This window comes from Crinia signifera, chromosome 4, assembly GCF_055691185.1.
Source record: "Crinia signifera chromosome 4, ASM5569118v1, whole genome shotgun sequence".
Taxonomy (NCBI): Eukaryota; Metazoa; Chordata; class Amphibia; order Anura; family Myobatrachidae; genus Crinia; species Crinia signifera.
The window spans coordinates 86,660,530-86,685,721 of NC_139220.1; the positions used below are offsets into that span (position 1 = coordinate 86,660,530).

A 25,192-nucleotide genomic window follows, 5' to 3' on the forward strand; every position below is an offset into this window, starting at 1 on the left:
AAAAAAAAACCTGGACCCCCAAAAAGTTGCTGATCAGTTAATTTATACTGATCAGCACAAAAGGGGGGGGCAGCAGTCAGTTGCACAGGCAGCACAAGCTTTGGTGCAACTGACAGGTATATATATATAAAAAAAATAACCCCTGCACCCCCAAAAAGTTGCTGATCAGCACAGATATACTGATCAGCACAAAAGGGGGTGCAGCAGACACAAAATATGTCACTATCTGTCACTCTATGACACTCTATGACACTCTATGACACTCTATGACACTCTATGACACTGCAACAGCAGCACACAGGAAGTGACAAGATCCAGGAAGCATCCAGCTGCTGGCAGCACGCTACCAGCGGTGATCAGGTAAGTATCAGGCAAGGATCAGGTATGTATATCACGACAGATTGTCCGGTGACCGCTCTGCACGCAATTCCAGACCGGAATGGCGTCTGCAGCGCAGTCACCGTTAGTTTAAATAACGCGCTATAGCTGTGATTGGTCCGTCGGTCCGACGGACCAATCACAGCCTTGGGGGCAGGTGGGGTGAGGTGTGGTCATCACCGGTGACCCCCTCACGCCCGGCGGTGATTGACACCTGTGTTACCGAGCGTCATATTCGCCGGTAACACAGGAAAACGCTGCGATTGGCTGTTCACATTGAACAGCCAATCACAGCGATCGCCGACGGGGGGGAGGCATCGCCGCCCCCCCTGGACATGCTGGGACATGTCTGCTGTCAGGGACAGCAGACATGTTTAAACTGTCACCGCGTCTATAGACGCGGGGACAGTTTAAAGTCATGACGTATATATACGTCATGTGTCGGGAAGTACATCCCGGCCATGACGTATATATACGTCAAATGTCGGGAAGGGGTTAAGAAAAACACCAATTATTAGGTATCAAAATAAAAATTGAATATCTGTATGTTTAGGAATATAAATGGTGCTCCCTTTTCATAGGTTAGGTTAATGCACTGCCTTTTTAAAGAAAATAATATATACATAGGAATTAATAAATATCTAATATTGCTAGCAATACCTGGGGTGGTACAGGACATGATAATGTAATGTAACCAGAAATTTGTGGGCCTGTAGCAACATATTGAAGGGGCCCCTGTCCCAATGTTACTTGAGAACCACCTCTCCACAGCAGTTAGAAATGTTATGGCCTACAATAGTGCCCTAGTTAATTTTCTGAACCATAGTTAAAGATGTGCTGCATCGTAGTGCCATCATTTATTTTATGAACCATCACAGTTCCCTAGTTTACATGATGTCACATTGTAGGGCTTCCAGCACATTTTATGCCGCCCAGCAACCCCAATTCACATTGTGACATACAGTGCCCACATGACTGCCGACTGTTCATACTGTGCCACATTAACGTCATCCAAGTCAAATTATGTCATGTTATATAGTGCTCCAGTTCATATTGTGCCACAGTAAAAAAAAAAAAAATGCCCCAGTTCTTCAAATTCATAGGTCACATTACAGAGCCCCATTACCATTATAAAACAGATTACACACACCCCCTCTCAAATTACACAATTCAGGCTGGGCAATGTATCAGACCCAAAATGCTTAGCAAGCAAATCTGGGAAATAGCTATACAAATGTATAACCTGAGTCCAGGCTTCTCTAGGCAAAGGGCCATTTTAACGCATGGGCATAATGGGCAATTGCCCAAAGGCCCCCTAATTTTAGGGGCCTTTGAGAAGAGTCAAGATGGGCTGTAGGAATCTGCACTCCCAGCCTACAGTGAGACACAGTGAGCCTGCAGTGAGACACTGAATGGCTGTCAGCATGCTGATTGGTGGATGACTGAAGCTATCCACCAATCAGATTGCTGACAACCATTCACTCTTTGGAAGCATCAGAGAGATGATGTAGGACAACAGGAGTGGTAAGTTATGACATTTTATAAATACATTTCCCTGTGAATGGGTGTGTAGGGGCCCCATTGCATTGCTTTGCCCAGGGCATTCAATGCCCTTAAGACAGCCCTGCTTAGGCCTCTGGGCCCCATAGCAGTAACACCTCTTGCACCCACTATAGATACACCCATAATGCATCTGTACACTCCTAATTAAGCAATCAGTTTTCCAGCTGTAGTGGATCTAGAAAGCCCTAATTTGGAGAGTTCCAGCTCTGCAGTCACAGAGGAACAGATTATTTTAGCACTGTATATGTTAAGGCACCCCATAAACTATGCGATTTGGGCACAATTTCAACCGATTCTGGCAAATCGGGCTGAGAAATCGGCCCAAATAGCGTGTGACATCCGATCTGATGCACATCGCATCTGGAGATCATATGTGCTGCACATAAGATCTCCGGGTCGGAAGATCTCCTGGTGGCAGGGAATGGGGATCGCATGCGATACATCACAAACAGAAGTAACGCATGTGATGTATAGGATGCAATCCTGCTGCCCGGGAAGGTCCCAGGCGGCTTAAGGGGGATTGGATGTGACTTCTCTGAGGGGAGGCCAAAACTCTGCAGCTTTAGTGCAACAGATAAAGATATATAGGTTCCCTGTGTTAAGTAATCTCTGGATCCCCAGTGCCCTCCTCCACCCACTACATCACAAGCCTCATAGGGCAGGTTCTAGGGCTGCTGGGAGAAGTAGTTCTCCCAGTGGCCAGCTTGCGGAAGGGTTCACACATGCTTACAAACTCCTGGCTCTCATACACACACCTCACATATAGTCACCGCTGCTGCTTCCGATGCTGGAGAAAACTCTGCTTCAGAAGGGGAGTAAATACGAACTATTTAAGCTAATCTGAGACTTCCAATTGCTTAAATAGTCCTCAGGGGGATGCCAAACGGACTCGTAAAAAAAAAAAAAAAAAAAATTGGACTTGCTATGCATATTCAGTCTCCTAATCATATGCCAAAATTACCTGCACACAATTGTATCTGCTCCATAATGGTGCCCAGTTCTTTGAATATCATGTCTGGAGGAAGAGATTGCAGGAGCCAAGCACTATAGTAACAAATACAATGTAACCTATAGCGATTTCGCAAAGTAGGTGATTATAACACCATAAACCAGGGTAACTCTGGCCAAAGGGTCAAAACTTAACCTAACATAGGTGACTGCACACGATCAGGCAGTATCAGCAAGTGCATAGTGGGTGTGTGTGTGGGTGTGTATGAGAGGGAGTGAAGAAGCTCAGACTACAGGTCATAAGCCTCATAATGAAATGTAATGCACTTTCACGTGTGCTGTTAGTGTACTTAGCAGTGGGAATCCATCTTACTGATGAGTTACCTTCATGAACCCTGTTATCAACAAACAAAATATAACATTTGTAGTTATATATGTGACTGCATCCCTCATACTCTACTGCAGTCCTGGCCAACCTCTGTCTCCAGCTGTTGTGAAACTACCCCTCCCAACATGCCTTGCAACAATTATGCTATTAAGAAATGCTAACACGGTGGCAAGGCATACTGGAACTTGTAGTTTCACAACAGCCAGAGAGTCACAGGTTGGCCAGGCCTGTTCTAGCGACTATTATGGGGAGGAATGCATTTGCCTGGCTTAGGCTATCTACTTTCATTGAACACCAAAGAATTCACAAATTGCGTACTGTGGTAAAAAAAATATATGATAAACAGGTTCTCACCTCCAACAAACAGTTCAATCCCACCAGCAGCCTTAATTTTTTCTTCAAATAAGTCACATTCAGCTTGTAGGTCTGCAGCGTTCCCATCCAGTATGTGCACATTCTCTGCACAGATATCAATGTGCTTGAAAAAGTTATTCCACATAAATGAGTGATAGCTCTCTGGGTGATCTCTTGGGAGTCCTGCAATCCAGGAAATTACATAGATTAGTTCCTCGTTCCTACACCCTGGGCCTTATTCATGTTTGTAAGGAAAGCAATAAAGCAAGCAAACGAACAAAGCTATGCTGCACTGCCAGTAGGGAAGATTTAACATGTGCAGAAAGATTCAGATTTCAGTGGATTAGATTTTTTGTGTGCAAGGTAAATACTAGCTACTTTTGTATGTAGTCACTGGAATTTAGATTTCAGTTCGAACCCACCCCACCCAAATCTAAATCTCTCTCCACAAGTAAAGCGGTCGACGATTGGCCAGCCACCAATATCGAATCTAGGTCAGCAGCCACCAGGACCTGGCATTGGCTGGCAGGGAGGGAGGCACAGCGAGTGGAGTGGGAGCCTACACAATCTATTTTACATTCGATTCTGATGCCATGGGGCTGTGCATGGGGATGGAATAGAGATCTAGTGCTGCATAGCTAATTTGCACTATGTGTTATATGATTAGGTCTACAGTATATAGACAAAATCCATAGTGCAAACCGCACCGTGTCCACAGCTTTACATGGTGTGGTTTTTTGCTTTGCTAAAGGGGCATACACACAGCGAGATTTAATCCCCATTTCTAAGCGATCTGATCAGATTGCTTAGAAATGAAAAACCGATTCCTGCTGCAGTCCCTCTAGATGCGGGAGGTACTTAATATTTAAGGTGGCCATACACACGCAGATTTATCTGCAGATCTATCTGGTTGGAACAAAAACCTGGTTATGGATGAGAGCAAATGACAGTTGACTATTTGCTTGGAAATGCTGGAAAACTGACAAACTGTCACTCATCCATAACCATGTTTTTGTTCCAACCAGCCAGATCTGAAGATAAATCTTACTAGTGTATGGGCACCTTTACAACTTGCCACCAAAAACAAGTGTTTTGGGGGAATTAGCCGCAAATATTAATTAATAAATGAGCCCCTTATCCTTTTACACACACACACACACACACACACACACACACACACACACACCTTACAGAACTTATGTGCATAAGGGGAAATGCTGTAGAATTTAATGACTACTTTTAGGTGTGCCTACTACTGTAATGTGCAGTGATAGATGTCGGATTGTCTCCAAAATAAATACAATGTTTTGCAGCAGACTGTGACAGCTCATATCTGATCGATTTAAATAGAATGAGAGCACACAACTGGTGTTGAACTTTAATACCATTTAATGAAGTATTATTGCTTTGAACTATGGCTTCAGGTGTAATATTTGATTTACAGCTATTAATGGCAGATGATTTGGCAGTACGCTATGGTTAACACTAGACAATATGTGCAACACAGATATCTTACACAATTATGCAGAAATGACCCAAGTCCTGCGTCACACCTCGGCCATAGTTGCCTACCCTCCTGCATTCTGCAGGAGATTCCCTGAAATAACACCAATCTCCCTCTCTCCCTCATTAGTCTACCAATCTCCCTCATTTCACCTAGCCCACATTACATGGTTACATTTTTTTTGAGGAAAAGGAATGAGAGACAGATACATTTACATTGAATAATCAGTACCATTTCCCAGCACTTTACCAAGTACAGCAGCTCTTACTAACTGCTCTGGGGCTCATCTACATTTGGATAGAAGTAATTTTAGAAGATTCCTCTCAGATGTAGCAGTACACACCCACGCTTCTAGATGCCACTTTGACAATCTCTTTTCACAATCTCTCCATATTTGGAACTAGACACACCCTTTGGGTGGAGCATGACACGACCCCTCAATGAGGCGCTGCGCAAAATTCTCCTACCAACTATAATCTCCCTCAAACTAGTTTTCAAAAGTAGGCAAGTATGACCTCAGGCCTGCTGCAAAGTACCTCCTCAAGTCATCCATAGAGGCTCAAGCATTGCATGCATGGACATAAATGTGTATCTTGTCTCATATCCACAGTGCAGAGCCCCCTCCCTCTATACTTACTCTTAGTTTGACACCTGTTATGATGAGGACACTCTCGTAAATCTTGGTGCCAATGATACAATGACATGATACAGACACCTTTATGTCAAGCAAAGGGTTTGGTGGAATCTGCACAGGATTCACACAGAAGACCAACTGTATATATTGACCAACATAATTGCTTCTCCCAGAATTAAGTACAACTAACTGGTAGATTTATTATTTATTTATTAACAGTTCCTTATATAGCTCATACATATTACGCAGCGCTTTACAGAGTATAGCTGAACATTCACATCAGTCCCTGCCCCAGTGGAGCTACAATCTATGTTCCCTACCACATGTACACGCACAAACAGACATACTAGGGTTGATTTGTTAGGAGCCAATTGGCCTACCACACTGGGGAAACGCAAGGGAAAGCAAGGAGAGCAATCGATGGGTGGAGCAATATTGCCCTCAATCAAACGCTTGAGTCTACAATTATCAGTAGACAATATTTCTTGGTACGAGTCTGAAAAATCATTATACCTTGGAAATTTATTGTGCAATATAAATGTGTTAACGGTATCACACTATATATTTTTTTTTCCCCTCTTTGTTTTTGGGTAATACCATATCTAAAGAGAAAGTGAAAATCATCGGCGATAGCGCTTTGGGATTTCCCAGAACCCCCTTTGGTATGTATACTTTCATGATTGAAGTGGTTCTTCAATAATCTGTGGAATTGTCCTTCAGCTGCTTTCCAGCGCATGATACGTTGGTTTGAAATCCTACTTTTTTGTATAAAATACATAAAATCTCATCTTAATCTTGTGCAATTCTTTTAAAGAACATGGTTCCGCCAACGATTGTATTAAAACACACAATTTCTTAAGTAACTGGTCAGATACAGCTTTCCCTTAATTTGACTTTAAGGGGTAACAAACTGACCTTCTAACAGCACCAAAACATTGTTGTTTATATTAATAATTTGGAAATACAAAACCCCACCAAAAAACAATCACAGTGGCACTCCTACTGTATATTGCATCCAAAGTCCTATCCCTTGGTTAGATATAACCAATACATAGGTAGATCTAACCAGCATATCTGGTCAGGGTCACTTCCACTGGGTGTGTAATGGGTTTAATCATTAGGTTGCTAATTATATATATATATATATATATATATATATATATATATATATATATATATATATATATTTATTATGAATGGGATATAGGTACAAATATAAAATGTGATATTTCTAAACCAGATTTATCATGCGTAAAATTATAAATTTTTAAAATACAGGAAATAGTATTCAAGATTAATTAAGATCACACACAAAGCCATTAAGATCAAGCACTACAGTTAGGGCTATTTCACACACTCTGGCTCCTGCCGGGTGGCGAAAACCCGTACGGCCAGGAAGCCGTGCAGCACACAGCAGTTTAGAATGGAGGGGATGGCCACAACAGCCAGAATCAAATGCTGTATCATGAAAATGAATGGAGAGCTAAAATCTGACCCTCGAGAGGTGAAGGCCCCAATTCGGAATATCCCGATGGTAGGACAAAAGATGCAGCAACCTAAAGACAGCAGTATTTCATGAGAATTACCCTATGCGTCCTCATATACTGACAGCAGTGCATTTGGAAAGTGGCAGGTACCAAGTTAACATAAATAAAACCATATTTGTCACAGAAAGTTGACTAGGTTCTTGTTGCTCATGATGGGCCTACATTTGGCATTATTTTTACAAACTTTTATTATACAAAATGTGTGGTAATGTATACAGAGAACAAGATTGATTGGCCTTTGTAGACTGATCACCTTGAAGAGATGCCATTCAATGCCTAAGTTGTTGATGAAATATCAACGTCAGATAAAAATAGAACAGCACCTCATTTAAATATTAAAGTAATAGCAGATTGTTTAATTGTATATAGAATTAACTTGTGCGGAAACAGTATCGCACACAGGAATTTTCTTCTTTAACTAAGCAAGAATTTATATGTTAAAAATAATAAACCTTTAAATCTACCCAGAGCTTACAGCCTGTATAGGCCACACAATCTCATACAATCTCATACACAGTTGCTCTTAGGAACTCACCCACATACTCATCCATATTGAAGGTTTTCACATACTTAAAGGAAAGGTCTCCATTTCTATGATATTCTATGAGCTTTTTGTAGCATCCTAGTGGTGTGCTTCCTGTAAGGTATGAACAAAATAAACAAGTATTATAATTACAAAAGGGTAAGCTTTGTGAATATCAGATCAGGACAGAGGGGGAGAGGGAGAGAAAATAGATTACATAATTTAATAGATTGTTGTATATATATATATATATATATATATATATATATAATATATATATATATCTCTAGAAGAAAAAAAGAACATAGGGGCGCTCTATGGTGCATGTAAATGATATATTTATTTCGGAGAAACAAACACTCCTTCAAGAAAGATAAAAGCAAATGCTCGTACCAAGATAAAAACAGTGTGGGCTGGTTACCACATGATAAATGTCACAATACCACGGCAAAGCTGCTCCAACCGCATCTCCACTGGCATCCGATCAGAGCTGGCCCTAGCCTAAATGATGCCCTAGGCAAGATTTTGACTGATGCCCCCTAGCACCGCCACTAGTTCCACCTCTGACCCTGCTCCCCTTTCCCAACACTATCAACACTATCAACCAGAGCCGGCCTTAGGCATAGGCAAACTAGGCAATTGCCTAGGGCATTTGAAATGTCATGGGGCATCGGCAGCTTCTGCTGATTAAAATGATATGCAGCATGCCTATATTCTGTGTGTGAGTGAGGCTGTATCTGCATATTAAATAGTGTATTCATGGAAATCACTGTAACATAGCGTTCTGTATGCAGGTACAGCCACAGTCGCACACAGAATATAGGCATGCCATATATCATTTTAATCATCGGAAGCTCCTTTTGTGTCATGGTCACATAACAATGCAAATAAGACAAATTTTCAGCAAAAAAGGCACCCAAAGTTAGCAGAACTGGCCAGGAGCTGCATGGCTTATTGAGTCAAGATGTATGAGGAAACATCTGTATCCAAGCAGAGGCAGAGGTCACAGTGTTAGCGGCTGTGCAAGTGCTGTCTGCAGGTGGGTTGTGCAATAGTGTTCAGCATATGTGTAAGGGGCATTATGTGTGTCATGTGTATAAGGGCATTAATAATGTGCAACATATGTGTAAGGGGCATTATGTGTGTCATGTGTATAAGGGCATTAATAATGTGCAACATATGTGTAATGGGCATTACGTGTGTCATGTGTATAAGGGCATTAACCCCTTCCCGACAATTGACGTACATTTACGTCATGGTCGGGAAGTACTTCCCGACACATGGCGTAAATGTACGTCATGGCTTGTAACTGTCACCGCGTCTATAGACGCGGTGACAGTTTCAACATGTCTGCTGTCCCTGACAGCAGACATGTCCGTGCATGCCCAGGGGGGGCTGCGATGCCGCCGGTGACACGCGATCGGAGGTGATTGGTGCTGTAAAGTACAGCACCAATCACCGCGGGGTGTAAGGGTGACACTGGTGTCACCCCACCTCACCCCGCCCGCCCCCAAAGGCCGTGATTGGTCCGTCGGACCGACGGACCAATCACAGCCATGGAGGGGGGTTTAAACTAACAGTGACTGCACTGCAGACGCCATTCCGGTCTGGAATTGCGCGCAGTGCGGTCACCGTGCCTAGCTGCCGCAGTATACTGACCTGAACCTTGCCAAATACTTACCTGATCCTTGCAAATATCTTGCCTGCTTCATCACTGCTTGTAGTGTGCTGGATGCTTCCTGGATCCTGTTACTTGTGACTTCCTGTGTTGTGAACTTGTGCTGCTGCAGTGTAATAGCGTTAGTTAGATAGAGAGAGATAGAGAGAGATAGTGTCAGAGAGTGCTATATTTTGTGCTGCTGCAGTGTGATATAGTTATAGATAGAGACATAGAGAGAGAGAGATAGAGAGAGATAGAGAGAGATAGAGAGAGAGAGAGATAGAGAGAGATAGAGAGAGAGAGATAGAGAGAGATAGAGAGGCCTAGTGACAGAGAGTGCTATATTTTGTGCTGCTGCAGTGTGATAGTTATAGATAGAGAGATAGAGAGAGATAGAGAGAGAGAGATAGAGATAGTGACAGATTGTGCTATATATTTTTTATATAACTGACTGCTGCCCCCCCTTTTGTGCTGATCAGTATAAATTAACTGATCAGCAACTTTTTGGGGGCGCAGGTTTTTTTTATATATATATATACCTGTCACTGCTGCTGCTGCAGTGTCATAGAGTGTTAGATAGTGAGAGATAGAGAGAAAGAGAGAGATAGTGACAGAGAGTGATAGAGAGTGCTAAATTTTGTGTCTGCTGCCCCCGCCTTTTGTGCTGATCACTATATCTGAGGTGATCAGCAACTTTTTGGGGGTGCAGAGGTTTTTTTTTTTTTATATATACCTGCCAGTTGCACTGTCAGTTGCACCAAAGGTTGTGCACCTGCTGCCCCTCACTGGTAATCAGTGTCGCATCACTGATCACCTTTTTTTTTTTTGTGTGTGCTGTGGGGTCTTTTTTTAATTTTTTTTTTACACACACTGTGATTTTGTGGGTGTCCTGTGGCCGCTGTGCGCTGATCAGTGACGTACATCACTGATCATCTTTTTCGGCACAGGGTTGATCTATTTTTTTTTTTGATCAAATTCCTGTTGCCTTTGAGCGCTGTTCAGTGACGGACGTTACTGACCAACATCTGTGCTCAATTTTTGGCGCAGGACCTTTTTTTTTTTTTTTTTAACCCCTTCAATTTTTTTTTTTTTTTAACCCCTTCAATTTTTTTTTTTTTGTATAAAGTATTTTTTTTTTCTGCACTACATACACACTACACACTACATACCCCCCGGGTTGAAATAAAGTTTGTACCCCCCCCTACACTATACACGTGTTGAAACATTTCACTACCAGTAACACAAAAATAAAAATGGCATCCCAAATGTCATCCCAAATGTCATCCCAGTCATCCAGAAGAATGTATTCAGCGGAGGAGGCATATGCCATGCTTGCCTCTGACTCTGACACAGCCAGTGATGCAAGCGGGGAATTTGAAGGATTCGCCTTAAGCTCCTCTTCCTCCTCTGGTGATGAGGGACCCCCTCAAAGACGCCCCCGTAGAGCAGCTGAGACCCCCCCCCAATAATTGATCTCGTATGGACCCCACCACCAGACAATTTTGAGCCCCAGGTTCCTGAGTTTTTGGCCATGCCAGGAATCCAATTTGATTCCACAGGTCTCAGAGAAATTGACTTTTTCAAATTATTTTTCTCTGATGATTTTATAAATTTAATGGTGGACCAAACTAATTTATATGCCCAGCAGTTTATTGCTCAAAACCCCACGTCATCATTTGCTAGGTGGACCCCTGTAGATGCAGTAGAGATGATGACGTTTTGGGGTCTGGTGTTTCATATGGGCATAGTAAAAAAGCCAGAAATTAGGCAATATTGGAGTACAGATGTTCTGTACAGCACCCCATTTTACCGTATGGCCATGCCCCGGGCTCGATTTGAGACGATCCTTAAATTTTTGCATTACAACGATAATGCACAGTGCCCACCCAGAGATGATCCCACCTTTGACCGGCTATTCAAAGTCAGGCCGGTCATTGATCATTTCAGTGCCAAATTTGAAGACATGTACATCCCAGATAAATTCATTTGCATAGACGAGTCCCTTATACATTTTAAAGGAAGGGTTAAATTCCGCCAGTACCTTCCCAGTAAGAGGGCAAGGTATGGCATAAAAATGTATAAGCTGTGTGAAAGCACCTCAGGGTACACCCACAGGTTTAGGGTATATGAAGGGAAGGATTCAAGAATTGAACCGCCAGAATGCCCCCCCTCCCTCGTAGGTGTTAGTGGAAAAATTGTCTGGGATTTAGTGCACCCCTTCCTGGATAAAGGTTATCACCTCTATGTGGATAACTTTTACACCAGCATCCCCCTGTTTAAGGCCCTTGGTTCAAGAGGTACAGCAGCTTGCGGTACTGTGCGCAAGAACCAAAGAGGCCTCCCAAAAATGCACATTGCCCAAGTAATGAGAAGGGGTGAAAGCAGGGGAATATGCACCGAAAATATGTTGTTGGTCAAATATAAGGACAAGAGGGATGTCCTTATACTGACAACAATTCACGGAGACAGTACCACCTCCGTCCCTGTACGAGGTACCAGTACCCACACCTCAAAACCTAATTGTATCCTGGATTACAATAGGTACATGGGCGGAGTGGATCTTTCAGATCAGGTACTGAAGCCGTACAGTGCCCTGCGGAAAACAAAAATCTGGTACAAGAAGCTGGCCGTGTATATCATCCAGATGGCACTGTATAACGCTTACGTGCTATTCCGTTCTACCGGCCAGAGGGGGACATTTATGCACTTTCAAGAGGAAGTCATAAAGGGCCTAATATTTGGGAACCAGCAGGCAGAGGGCCCCAGTACTTCTAGTACTGGCCCCCGTATTGTACCAGGGCAGCATTTTCCTGATGAAATCCCCTCCACTGGAAAAAAGGGCAGGACACAAAAAAGGTGCAAAGTTTGCTATAAAAAGGGAATAAGAAAGCAAACTATTTTCCAGTGTGACACTTGCCCCGACAAACCCGGCCTATGTATAAAGGAGTGTTTTAAAATATACCACACATCTATGGATTATTAGGTTCATAATTTCACCGTGCTTCGGGGGTCTTGCTAATGCCACATAGCACCCACCATTCATTCCACCAGAATCTGAGCCGCAAAATCCAAAAATCACTCCTTCCCTTCTGAGTCCTGCCATGTACCCAACTGGTATTTTTTGGTCACATGTGAGGCATTGCCGTACTCGGGAGAAATTGGGGCACAGATTTTGGGGTGCTTTTTCTCCTTCATACCTTCTGAAAATGAAAAATTTTGAGCCAGAACTGCATTTTTGTGTAAAAAAATGTAATTTTTCATTTTCACTGCCCACTTGTATCAAAATTGGTGAAACCCCTGGGGGTTTGAAATGTACACTATACTCCTAGATGAATTCCCTGAGGGGTGTAGTTTGCAAAATGGGGTCACTTGTGGGGGGGTTCCACTGTATTGGTGCTTTGGGGGTCTTGCTAATGCGACATAGCACCCACCATCATTCCACCAGAATTTGTGCTGCAAAATCCAAATATCACTCCTTCCCTTCTGAGTCCTGCCACTTTTTGGTCACACATGAGGCATTGCCGTACTCGGGAGAAATTGGGGCACAGATTTTGGGGTGCTTTGTCTCCTTCATTCCTTCTGAAAATGAAAAATTTTGAGCCAGAACTGCATTTTTGTGTAAAAAAATGTAATTTTTCATTTTCACTGCCCACTTGTATCAAAATTGGTGAAACCCCTGGGGGTTTGAAATGTACACTATACCCCTAGATGAATTCCCTGAGGGGTGTACTTTGCAAAATGGGGTGACTTGTGGGGGGGTTCCACTGTATTGGTGCAACATAGCACCCACCATTCATTCCACCAAAATCTGTGCTGCAAAATCCAAAAATCACTCCTTCCCTTCTGAGTCCTGCCATGCACCCAACTGGTATTTTTTGGTCACATGTGAGGCATTGCCGTACTCGGGAGAAATTGGGGCACAGATTTTGGGGTGCTTTTTCTCCTTCATACCTTCTGAAAATGAAAAAATTTTGAGCCAGAACTGCATTTTTGTGTAAAAAATGTAATTTTTCATTTTCACTGCCCACTTGTATCAAAATTGGTGAAACCCCTGGGGGTTTGAAATGTACACTATACCCCTAGATGAATTCCCTGAGGGGTGTAGTTTGCAAAATGGGGTCACTTGTGGGGGGGTTCCACTGTATTGGTGCTTGGGGGGTCTTGCTAATGCGATATAGCACCCACCAAAATTCCACCAGAATCTGAGCTGCAAAATCCAAAAATCACTCCTTCCCTTCTGAGTCCTGCCATGCACCCAACTGGTATTTTTTGGTCACATGTGAGGCATTGCCGTACTCGGGAGAAATTGGGGCACATATTTTGGGGTGCTTTTTCTCCTTCATACCTTCTGAAAATGAAAAATTTTGAGCCAGAACTGCATTTTTGTGTAAAAAAATGTAATTTTTCATTTTCACTGCCCACTTGTATCAAAATTGGTGAAACCCCTGGGGGTTTGAAATGTACACTATACCCCTAGATGAATTCCCTGAGGGGTGTACTTTGCAAAATGGGGTGACTTGTGGGGGGGTTCCACTGTATTGGTGCAACATAGCACCCACCATTCATTCCACCAAAATCTGTGCTGCAAAATCCAAAAATCACTCCTTCCCTTCTGAGTCCTGCCATGCACCCAACTGGTATTTTTTGGTCACATGTGAGGCATTGCCGTACTCGGGAGAAATTGGGGCACAGATTTTGGGGTGCTTTTTCTCCTTCATACCTTCTGAAAATGAAAAATTTTGAGCCAGAACTGCATTTTTGTGTAAAAAAATGTAATTTTTCATTTTCACTGCCCACTTGTATCAAAATTGGTGAAACCCCTGGGGGTTTGAAATGTACACTATACCCCTAGATGAATTCCCTGAGGGGTGTAGTTTGCAAAATGGGGTCACTTGTGGGGGGGTTCCACTGTATTGGTGCTTGGGGGGTCTTGCTAATGCGACATAGCACCCACCAAAATTCCACCAGAATCTGAGCTGCAAAATCCAAAAATCACTCCTTCCCTTCTGAGTCCTGCCATGCACCCAACTGGTATTTTTTGGTCACATGTGAGGCATTGCCGTACTCGGTAGAAATTGGGGCACAGATTTTGGGGTGCTTTTTCTCCTTCATACCTTCTGAAAATGAAAAATTTTGAGACAGAACTGCATTTTTGTGTAAAAAAATGTAATTTTTCATTTTCACTGCCCACTTGTATCAAAATTGGTGAAACCCCTGGGGGTTTGAAATGTACACTATACCCCTAGATGAATTCCCTGAGGGGTGTAGTTTGCAAAATGGGGTCACTTGTGGGGGGGTTCCACTGTATTGGTGCTTGGGGGGTCTTGCTAATGCGACATAGCACCCACCAAAATTCCACCAGAATCTGAGCTGCAAAATCCAAAAATCACTCCTTCCCTTCTGAGTCCTGCCATGCACCCAAATGGTATTTTTTGGTCACATGTGAGGCATTGCCGTACTCGGGAGAAATTGGGGCACAGATTTTGGGGTGCTTTGTCTCCTTCATACCTTCTGAAAATGACAAATTTGGAGCCAGAACTGCATTTTTGTGTAAAAAAAATAATTTTTCATTTTCACTGCCCAGTTGTACCACAATTGGTGAAACCCCTGGGGGTTTGAAATGTACACTATACCCCTAGATGAATTCCCTGAGGGGTGTAGTTTGCAAAATGGGGTCACTTGTGGGGGGGTTCCTAACTTTTAGCATCTTATGGTGCCTAGAAACCTACATGGTGCCTAAAAAATAATCTCATAAAAAGGAGGCTCCAAAATCAAGTAGGTGCTCCTTCTATTATGAAGCCTGTGGTTTGGTCAACGTGCACACTAGGGCCACATATAGGATATTTATGAAAACAAAAGAATTGGGGGAATCAATTTTTAGTCAAATTTCTCTAGTAAAATGTACTGTGTTCCTTAGAAAAATGTATTAAAATTGCAAATCTGCAAAAAAAATGAAATTTTGAAATTTCACCTACACTTTGTTTTAATTCCTGTGAAACACCTAAAGGGTTAACAAACTTCCAAAATGCTGTTTTGAATACTGTGAGGGGTGCAGTTTTTGAAATGGTATCATTTATGGGGGTGTCTCACATACAAGTCCCTCAAAGTCACATCAGAACTGAACTGGTCCCTAAAAAAATCAGTGTTTGAAATTTTCTTGAAAATTTGAGAATTTGCTATTCATATTGTAAGCCTCCTAGTGTCCAAAAAAATTAAAAGGAAGTTGAAATAATGATGGAAACATAAAGTAGACATATGGTCTATGTTAGTTATTAACTATTTTGAGTGGTATGATTATTTGTCTCACAAGCAGAAAATGTAACATTTTGCAAATTGCAAAATTTTCCATTTTTTCACGACATTTTGGTATTTTTCACAAAAAAACACAGACTGTATCGACCCAAATTTACCACTAATTTGAAGTACAATGTGTCACGAAAAAACAATCTCAAAATCACTGGGATAAGTAAAAGCAAAAAAAAGTTATCCCCACTTAAGTGAGACATGTCAGATTTGAAAAAAAGGGCTCTGTCAGGAACGCAAAAACTGGCTCTGTCAGGAAGGGGTTAATAATGTGCAACATATGTGTAATGGGCATTATGTGTGTCGTGTATAAGGGCATTAATAATGTGCAACATATGTGTAAGGGGCATTGTGTGTGTCATTATGTGTATGAAGGGCATTAATAAAGGTTGGCATAATGTGTAAGGGACATTATGGTTATAAGGACATTAATAATGTGTGTCATGTGTAAGGGGCATTACTGTGTAGTATTATCAGGGGTGCCACTTTACCTTATGTACATTACTCCTCACATTATTCACATTATACCCTTAGAAAAAAATCCTGACAAAATATTGTATTTTAAGCACCTCCATGGCCACACTGCAACCCAGCACAAAGCAGTGTGTGCTGGGCAGAGGAGAAGAGCTGCTGCTGTCACTTAAGGGGAGGGGGCCCGGGGCCCCCACTGGGCCCTTCCATCAGACTTTGGCCTGGGTAATTTGTACCCCCTACCCCTTTCTCTCGGCACCCCTGATAATACCACACAGTAATGCCCCTTACACATGACACATATTATTAATGTCCTTATAAACATAATGCCCCTTACACATAATGCCAACCTTTATTAATGCCCTTCATACACATAATGACGCACATAATGCCCCTTACACATATGTTGCACATTATTAATGCCCTTATACACATGAAACACATAATGCCCATTACACATATGTTGCACATTATTAATGCCCTTATACACATGACACACATAATGCCTGTTGCACATTATTGATACCCTTATACACGACACACATAATGCCTGTTACACATATGTCGCACATAATTAATGCATTTATACATGACACACATAATGTCCCTTACACATATGCCGATCACTATTGCACAACCAACCCACCCGCAGACAGCACTCGCACAGCCGCTAACACTGTGACCTCTGCCTCTGCTTGGATACAGATGTTTCCTCATACATCTTGCCTCAATAGGCCATGCAGCTCCTGGCCAGTTCTGCTAAAGTTGGGTGCATTTTATGCTGAAAATTCGTCTTATTTGCATTGTTATGACCAGCTCACACAAGGAGCTTCTGATGATTAAAATGATATGTGGCATGCCCATATTCTGTGTGCGAATGTGGCTGTACCTGCATATGTTACAATGATTTCCATGAATACACTATTTCATATGCAGATACAGCCTCACTCACACACAGAATATAGGCATGCTGCATATCATTTTAATCAGCAGAAGTTGCAGATGCCCCTAGGCATTCCAAATGCCCTAGGCAATTGCCTAGTCTGCCTATGCCTAAGGCCGGCTCTGCATCCGACCCACAGGAACACATGTCCTGACCCTGGATGTATGGTCATTATCCATTGAGGGAGCTGCAGTCTATATTATTGGACTTTGGTGAACACATGTGCCTCTTTACAAAAAGGGCTAACACTGCTGGACTCATTTGAGATTTGAAATTAACATCAGCGCCACCTGCACTACAGTTATTTCATATATATATATATATATATATATATATATATATATATATATATATATATATATATATATATATATATATATATATATATATATATATATATATATTTTTTTTTTTTCCCCTCTCAGTTCACATGCGGTGATACAGAGTTGGCTGTGGTAAATACCTGCAGCTCATGGATTCATTCAGAGCTATTCAATTAGACCTTTTACCTAGCACTTACTGTGGATTATGCCTCAGGCTTTGGTCCGAGAAGTTTTCCCAGTTCCTAAGTGTTCATGTCCACAAACAAGGCTATTTCGGTCAAAAAAAGGGGATTTTAATTGGATAGAAGTACAGGGGGGGGGGGGGGGGGGGGGGGGGCATTGGTGAACATTGAACAGCCCTTGTCATAAAGAGGGGGTTTCTGTTTGCCCAGAACCCCCTCCTATTGGCAAGTGCCTAAATTATGACAACAATAGCATGGATATATAATATGATCAATAGAGCTGCCACCACATCATGCAATTTAAGGGACAGAGCAGAGCTGCTGCACATACCCAGTGTACCAGCTTCTTCTACCACGTTTACTGTATGTGTGGGGATCTGAGCCCTCAAACATCTCAATGGCCGATAGACTGTTACTTGCCTGGCTGTAGCAGTGACCAGTGGCGCCGCTGATGGCTGCCTAGGCACTGGGCTGCTTGGCGGGTACATATTCCCTGTGAGATAACTGTACCATCTCTGCTTGTATTATTACCTGCCCAGCTGCTACAACGACCAGTGGCGCCGCTGATGGCTGCCTAGGCACAAATATATGTTCCCTGCGTCTATAATCCCCAGGGTACATCTAGCGTATACATGTATGGGTTATGTATTTCTGTACGGTCACTGTTTAATTGTCACCTAACCGGCTGTTGCACAGCAATCCAAATCCAATTCCTAGTATACCTGACCAATAAAGCAGATTCTGATTCTGAGAGTAGCTGCCGGGAGGAAAAGACAGGAGCCTTACCATGAAGTGGGAGAAAAGTGCAGTAATGGTTCTATGCTATGGGGTATCGCCATCAAAAGCTGGCGATACCTCATAGAAACCTATGGGCTTCTCTATGCAACTGTTGCTGCCCTGCACCGACCCCCCACTGGCCGCTCCCCCCTCACCTGTGTCCGGGCAGTCTCCTGCTGTGCTGCCCGGACCAGTGACCTCCTCCTCCTTCTCATGAGCACCATACTTCCCCTTCCGAGTGCAGGGAGGAGGAGAGCCCAGCAAGTAGCCGGGCACAGCAGGAGGGGGGGACCAGATGTCATGTACCCAGCTGCTTCGCAAAGGGCAGCTCTTAACGCAAGAGCTGCCCTTTGTGGTGATAATCGCATATCTTAGTGCATATGCGATTATTATAGATGCGATAGCTGGCGATATGTGGCGAATGTTAGTGCATGTTAATTTTCAGGGCTGTTACCACTCCCTCAGACTCCTGTACTTACGCCAATGTGCTGCAGAGTGGGAGATTTTGGATTACATTTGGAAACGCCCCTCTAAAAAATCCGGCATTTGCCACTACCCGTAGTCTTATTGCCCTTACTTGGGAGTTGTATTTAGCCTTTATTGGTTATAAATACTGAAGACCCAGAATCTACTACTTATTTATTTAGCACCTTCTAGAAGATAACAGACAGAATCTGATTGGTTGCCCATAGCAACATCTCATGTGAAATACTACTCCCATCTTAGTAAATTTCCCCCTATGTATGGGGGGAACAATGCAATTCAAAACTACTAGAGTAACGATCATTATGACCAGTTTTAGGACAAGACGCATCAAGAGGTTATCACTGCTGAATGCATGAATATCTCAGCAGAGTAGAGCTCTCCCGAAAGAGTTGTCCTTTGTGATCACTGGACTTCCGGATTTAGAACCTGGGAGTCTGTCTGCGCATTCATTGTACGTTCACTGGATCCCTTTCAGCGGCAATACAAAATAAGCCCATAGGCTTCAATTGGGTAAACTTTAGATGGCGTTGCAAAGTATAAGCTCCAGAAAGTATCGTGTTTCAGAGCTTGGTGTATTCGCTATAAGTGGCCACACCTATCAGCATTATCAGAGGTGTGACCACAAAACTCATCTTTGAGGCAACCCTACCTTAATATGATCAGCCAGTCTAGTGACACCTTTACCAGAACCCGGAGACCTATTGTGTTGTGTGTATACCTGGTTTTATACAAGGACAACATAATCAGACTTCAAAATTAGATCCAGATTATGCCTAATTTTTGTTTAAAATCTACTAAAAGGACCAAACTGCTTGGAGGTTTCTCCCTATTGTCTGAGTAGTTTTATCAGCCTGTCCCATGCCTCGTGTCATCTCCCTCCCCTCTGCGTGGGCCACCTTTAGCTTCTCTCCTACACAATGACAGTGAGTAACAGATGGGGATCTCTGCTGATGACATGCTTCCACTGTTACGGTACAGGAGACCACAATTATTAACAAAACAATAGCAAAAGGGCTGCATAGAGCTTACCTGTGGGAAGTCCCAGGGTAAAGTATTTTTCAGCACATGGTTTGAAATGGATGATGCGATTTCGGATGTATTTTGCAGCCCACTCACTAGCCTGGTCATAATCATCCAGTATGATAAGTTTCATTTTTAACTACAATAACAAGAATTTTCATGAATATATTGGACATAGCATCAGAAAAATCTAAACTGTTTTATCCACCAATATGTATAAGTGCATGCATCAAATGCTGGCATCTGCTATCCGCAGGTTTGGGGATCATTATCAGCAGGTGACTGTACCAGCCAGATCCGTGGTGCAAAAGCTGTTGGGAAACTGGCGTTTCTGCTTATGCACAGCTCTGCATTACCCACAATTTTCGCGACACATCTTCCCTGAGCACCACATACATCATAATGTATCACTACAGCCAAGTTACGTCTGTCTATTCAGTTGCCAGTGAGGATGCATCATGCATACAACACTGCGTAGCTCGAAGTTGCATTTGAATTGCTCTAGAACAAATACACTATTATTCCAAAACAAACATAACAAATTATTCCAAAAAACGTGTTTTTTTTTTTGAATAATTACATTTTTTTTTTTATTGAATTTGTCCGCCCGACCCTTTTTTTTTTTATACTTACCAAGTCCCCCTGGCATCCACAACAGGATTTCAGCATCCTCTCCGGCATCCCCAGCGGTCCCAGGAGTGCATTACGTGGTGGCGTCACCGGCACTCCTGGGAACTTGCGCAATGCACTCCTGGGACAGCTATAGACGCCGTAGACGATGCTGAAGGCATGCCGTGGATGCAGGGGGACACCTTGGACGCCGAGGGACCATCGGGGCACCACCAGGGAACAGGTAAGTATGTTTAAAAAAAATGTACTCCAAAACCCGGACAAAAATTCCTTATCTGGAATGCTCGTGGTCCCGAGCATTTTGGATAAGAGATACTCAACCTGTCGTAATTTTACCCCTAAGTGTTACAGTCTTAAGGTGGCCATACACTACTGCAATGTATTGCAGCGGTGTATGGCCAATCCAACGCCCCCTGAGCATGCGTTACATTCACATGGGATGTATTGCATGTGACCCTGCTCCCCACCACTGGGAGAGGAGCCGAGCAGGAGGTCCAACCTCCAGCTTAGGTCTGATGTGCACGGGACCATGCATCGGAACCAAGGGGGGCCATCAAACACCTACAATTTGGGCCGATTTCTCAGCCCAATCTGTTGAGATCGGGTGAAATTGTCCCAAATTGGAGTAGTGTACCTTAAGATGGGAGTTATATTGAAGATGGGATGTTGCCCATCACAACCAATTAAGTTATATTATCTTCTAAAAGGTGCTAAATAATAAATAAAAAAGTTGAATCTGACTGGTTGCTACGGGCAACATTCCATCTTCAATAGAACTTCCATCTTAGTAAATTTACCCCTTAGGGAGTGATTGCATTTGGGTGTCAAAACTGTCTGGAAGTAAGTCTGATTAGCGGCTGTATTTGTTGTTATTACAGGGAGCGATTTTGGAGTCAATTAAAAAAAAAAAAAAATCACACATACTCAGGAAAAAAAATAAAAGTTGGACATTCTTGAAGATCACAAATCCATAATTTTACTATTTAAATGTTGCCAGCTGTAATATACAAGTACTGGATAGTGGCTTGACACTTAAACATCAGATATCAGCCACAATCAAATCCTCATTTTTTTCATTTGAGGAACATACCCAGAATCAAACACTTAATTCCCTAAGAAGATCATCTCGATTGGATTACTGCAATGCCCTAGTGTTCATTCTAGCACCCCCTATCTTTGAAAACCCATGCAGTTCCCCTTCCCTGCCTGGGGTGTCGCTGTCTGCTGAAGTGCTTGTAGCACAGTGTGGTCTGTATATCAGCATTGATATGCAAACCAGACCTGCGCTACAAGCACCACAGCAGACAGCGACACCCCAGACAGGGAACAGGAACTGCAGGGGTTTTCAAAGATAGGGGGTGCTAGAATGAACACTAATGCCCTCTACCTTGGTCTCCCCACAAAAGAACTGCCCTGATTACAGCTGGTACAAAACACAGCTGCCAGAGTTTCAAAACCCTACATGACCAAGGCCCAAGGTACCTGAAGCAGCTTCTGATTCCATACTCTTCCATACGATTACTGCAATCTATAGATGAAAGACTTTTAGCAGCACCTAAGATCTCCCGTAATTCATTTGGGGGGGGGGGGGGGGGGGGGTGGTCGAGTTTTTAGCCATGCGGCTCCGACTCTATTGAACTCACTTCCCCGCACAGTTCGAGAGACCCCCACTCGAGAATCCTTCAAAAACAGACTCAAGACTTTCCGGTTTACTCAAGCATCTGCTTAATTCCCTTAAGCATTGTTTATGAAAAGCTTTTTCTGTACTTCAGTGTTCCTGTACTGTATTACATTCATATTCTGTTGTTAAGCACCTTGAGTCCTATTGGAGAAAGAGTGCTATGTAAATAAAATTATTATCATTATATTACCCATCATGAATGGAACTGAAATGGCTAGGCGAGAGGAGAGCATCTAGGTGCCCTTTTCTCTCATTAAAAGCTGTACTCTTATAGGGCAGCCTCAGCAGTTTCCAATCAGGAGTCAGCTGTCCTTTTATTAGATTATATTACAGAAGGTCTTGAATCCAGAAAGGTATAACAGGTAGTAATATACTTTTTTAAGCACATGCTACAAAACAATAAATAAAAAAAAAACCCTCGGTTTAGCAAACCAAAGTAACAAACCATCTTACTGGACATCCCTTGCATTTTCCGAAAATCAGTATGTAACCAGCCTTAGGATGCCATTAGACGGGTGCTTTGAGTGCTACGATTTTCCAGTTACAAAAGTGGCACTCTCACAGTAAGCTACTACTAGCACAGTCAGTGACAGACACACACTGCAAGTGGAAGAGACTGCTCAGATTTATGTTTTTTTATTGTTTGTATATTTGCCATATGACACGCATACATAAAAACCCACTGGAAAGCCAACATGTGCTTCTATTTTCCATAAAAACAAAAATAAACATACTGTAAGTCACACTATTAAATTCCTCCTGAAAGTGAGTAGTGACTGTGAGGGGGTTCAGTATGATTTCCCGACAGTCAAAATACCAACCACTGCTGGCCGACATCAAAATGGCGACATGCATTATATTGAGATACAAACCCAATCAAAATGTCAACAAGTCACCATGACTTTTTTGTGCGTCTATGTCAATATACGATAGGTTCACATGGACACCGTATAAGTGTACCGAGTCCTCTCGCATGGCTTGCTGCACTCAGAAGACTATTACTCTATGCCCATGTGGATCATGAAGTAAAGGCCCCATACACAGGTCCGATTTAATCCGATTGCGATGGATGGAGACAATAGATTAGACTGCGCATGCCGGGCAGCGTCTCAGCCCCCCCCCCCCACACCTTCTCCTTCGCCCCCGCCCCCCGCTCTTTCACCCACCACTTCTCCCTTAGCCCACCACCCGCCCCTTCTCCTGCAACCGCCCACCTCTTCTCCTGCTGCTGAGGAGGTGCTTGCACCCACGGGCACCGTGCACCTCCGAACTCACTGATATTTCCTCCACTCCCGCCCACCAATGTAAGTAAATGTGTGGGTCGGCCGGGGTGAGTACAGGGGCATGCCTGCTAACTAGGGGTGCAAATCCCAGAATTGAAAAAATGCCCCAGGATTGGCATCCCTATGTCCAATCTGAGGCGCATTTTTGTGCGCATCACATCGGATCCTGTAGATCAGTGGTAGCCAACCCTATCCCTCGAGAGCTACCAACAGTTCACATTTTCCAGACAACCTAGCTGCTGCACAGCTGCACTCATTAATCACTGACACATTTTAAAAGATACACAGATGGAGCTAATTAGCTCACTTGTGATTCTGTGAGGAGACCTGGAAAACATGCACTGTTGGTAGCTCTTGAGGACTAGGGTTGGCTACCCCAGCTGTAGATCATATGGGCAGCACATATGATCTATCAGAATCGGATCATCAGTGGCACATCATAGGTGCTGCACTGCATCCAATTTCTCTTGAGTCCCCCCCGGAGTTAAATTACATGCGATAAATCGATTGCGATTTATGGCATGTAAATATTTTACTCTAAGTGCCAAATCAGATGGCGAGCTACTGCGGAGTTCAGACCGGTCTATGAAGTTATGAACAAGTTGAATTCATGAAAAAATGTTGACCATTTGACATTCAATTCAACATTTAAACCATGTCGGCATTTTTATTTGGTCGACCAATGAGTATGAGTGATTGGAGAACACAGAGATACAGGAAATAAGTGCCCCTCATATGCTGCTCTATGCAAACATTGTGTTGCCCAATCATAGGAACATTTTAATACAGTGAGGACAGTTACATCTACCTTTCATAAGAGGCTAAACCAGCAGGACCGCTTTAGCATCCTACAAAAATATGACCTCAAATAACTTCTGAGGCTGAGCACTTGTGATTTGCCCACGGTCTAGCACACACTCTGCTGCACAGTAGCTCATCTAATGGGGATATGGTCATTAGGTCTACAGCAACTAGGTCAACACACCACAAAGTCGACATGGGTCTAGGTCGATACAAGCATTAGGTCAACATGGGGGTTTTCACTGTTTTTTTAGCCGACAGGAGGTATTACATGCCCTACCATCCGCTAGTGCGTTGTGGGAGAATAAAATAGTGTGCTGAGCGTAGCGAGCCACCGTCCGTGCCTGAAGCATTGCTAGTGAAGCGAGTGATGCGAAGGTATGCGGTGCACTTCAAACTGTATCCGTGTCGACTGTGCCGACATTCGGGTCAAAATAACATTGAAAACCCCCCAGGTGACCTTTTGACTTTTGACCTTGACCATGTCGACCTAATGCTTGTGTCGACCTAATGTCCTGTCGACCTTGCTGCCTGTCGACCTAACAACCCACACCCCATCTAATGATATAGCCATAGACATGTTACTAGCTGCCAGCAGATCACCCACACTGTGTATAATGTGCTACTTAATATTAAAAATGTCTCCAGGAACACACTATTACAAGTTGTTTTGGAAGTCTTGAGCTATATGAAAACGAAGCAACCCCAGCTGACCCCTTGGGCTGAACGTGCCATGTACACATGTAGGATGAACTGCACAAGTACATACACAGCGTTCTACAATTATGCCATG

The 25,192-nt window shown here is 43.1% G+C and overlaps 1 protein-coding gene across 1 annotated transcript in view; it reads right to left on the reverse strand.

The window, feature by feature from the left end:
- GNPDA1 (glucosamine-6-phosphate deaminase 1) overlaps window positions 1-25,192 on the reverse strand; it is a 39,690-nt gene that overhangs the window by 14,275 nt on the left and 223 nt on the right. Inside the window, exons 2-4 of the mRNA XM_083181934.1 lie at window positions 20,014-20,143; window positions 7,852-7,953; window positions 3,632-3,814 (exon numbers count right to left, since the gene is read on the reverse strand). Coding sequence (XP_083038060.1) covers window positions 3,632-3,814; window positions 7,852-7,953; window positions 20,014-20,137 — 409 coding nt within the window. The 5' untranslated portion in view covers window positions 20,138-20,143. The remainder of the gene's footprint in view (window positions 1-3,631; window positions 3,815-7,851; window positions 7,954-20,013; window positions 20,144-25,192) is intronic.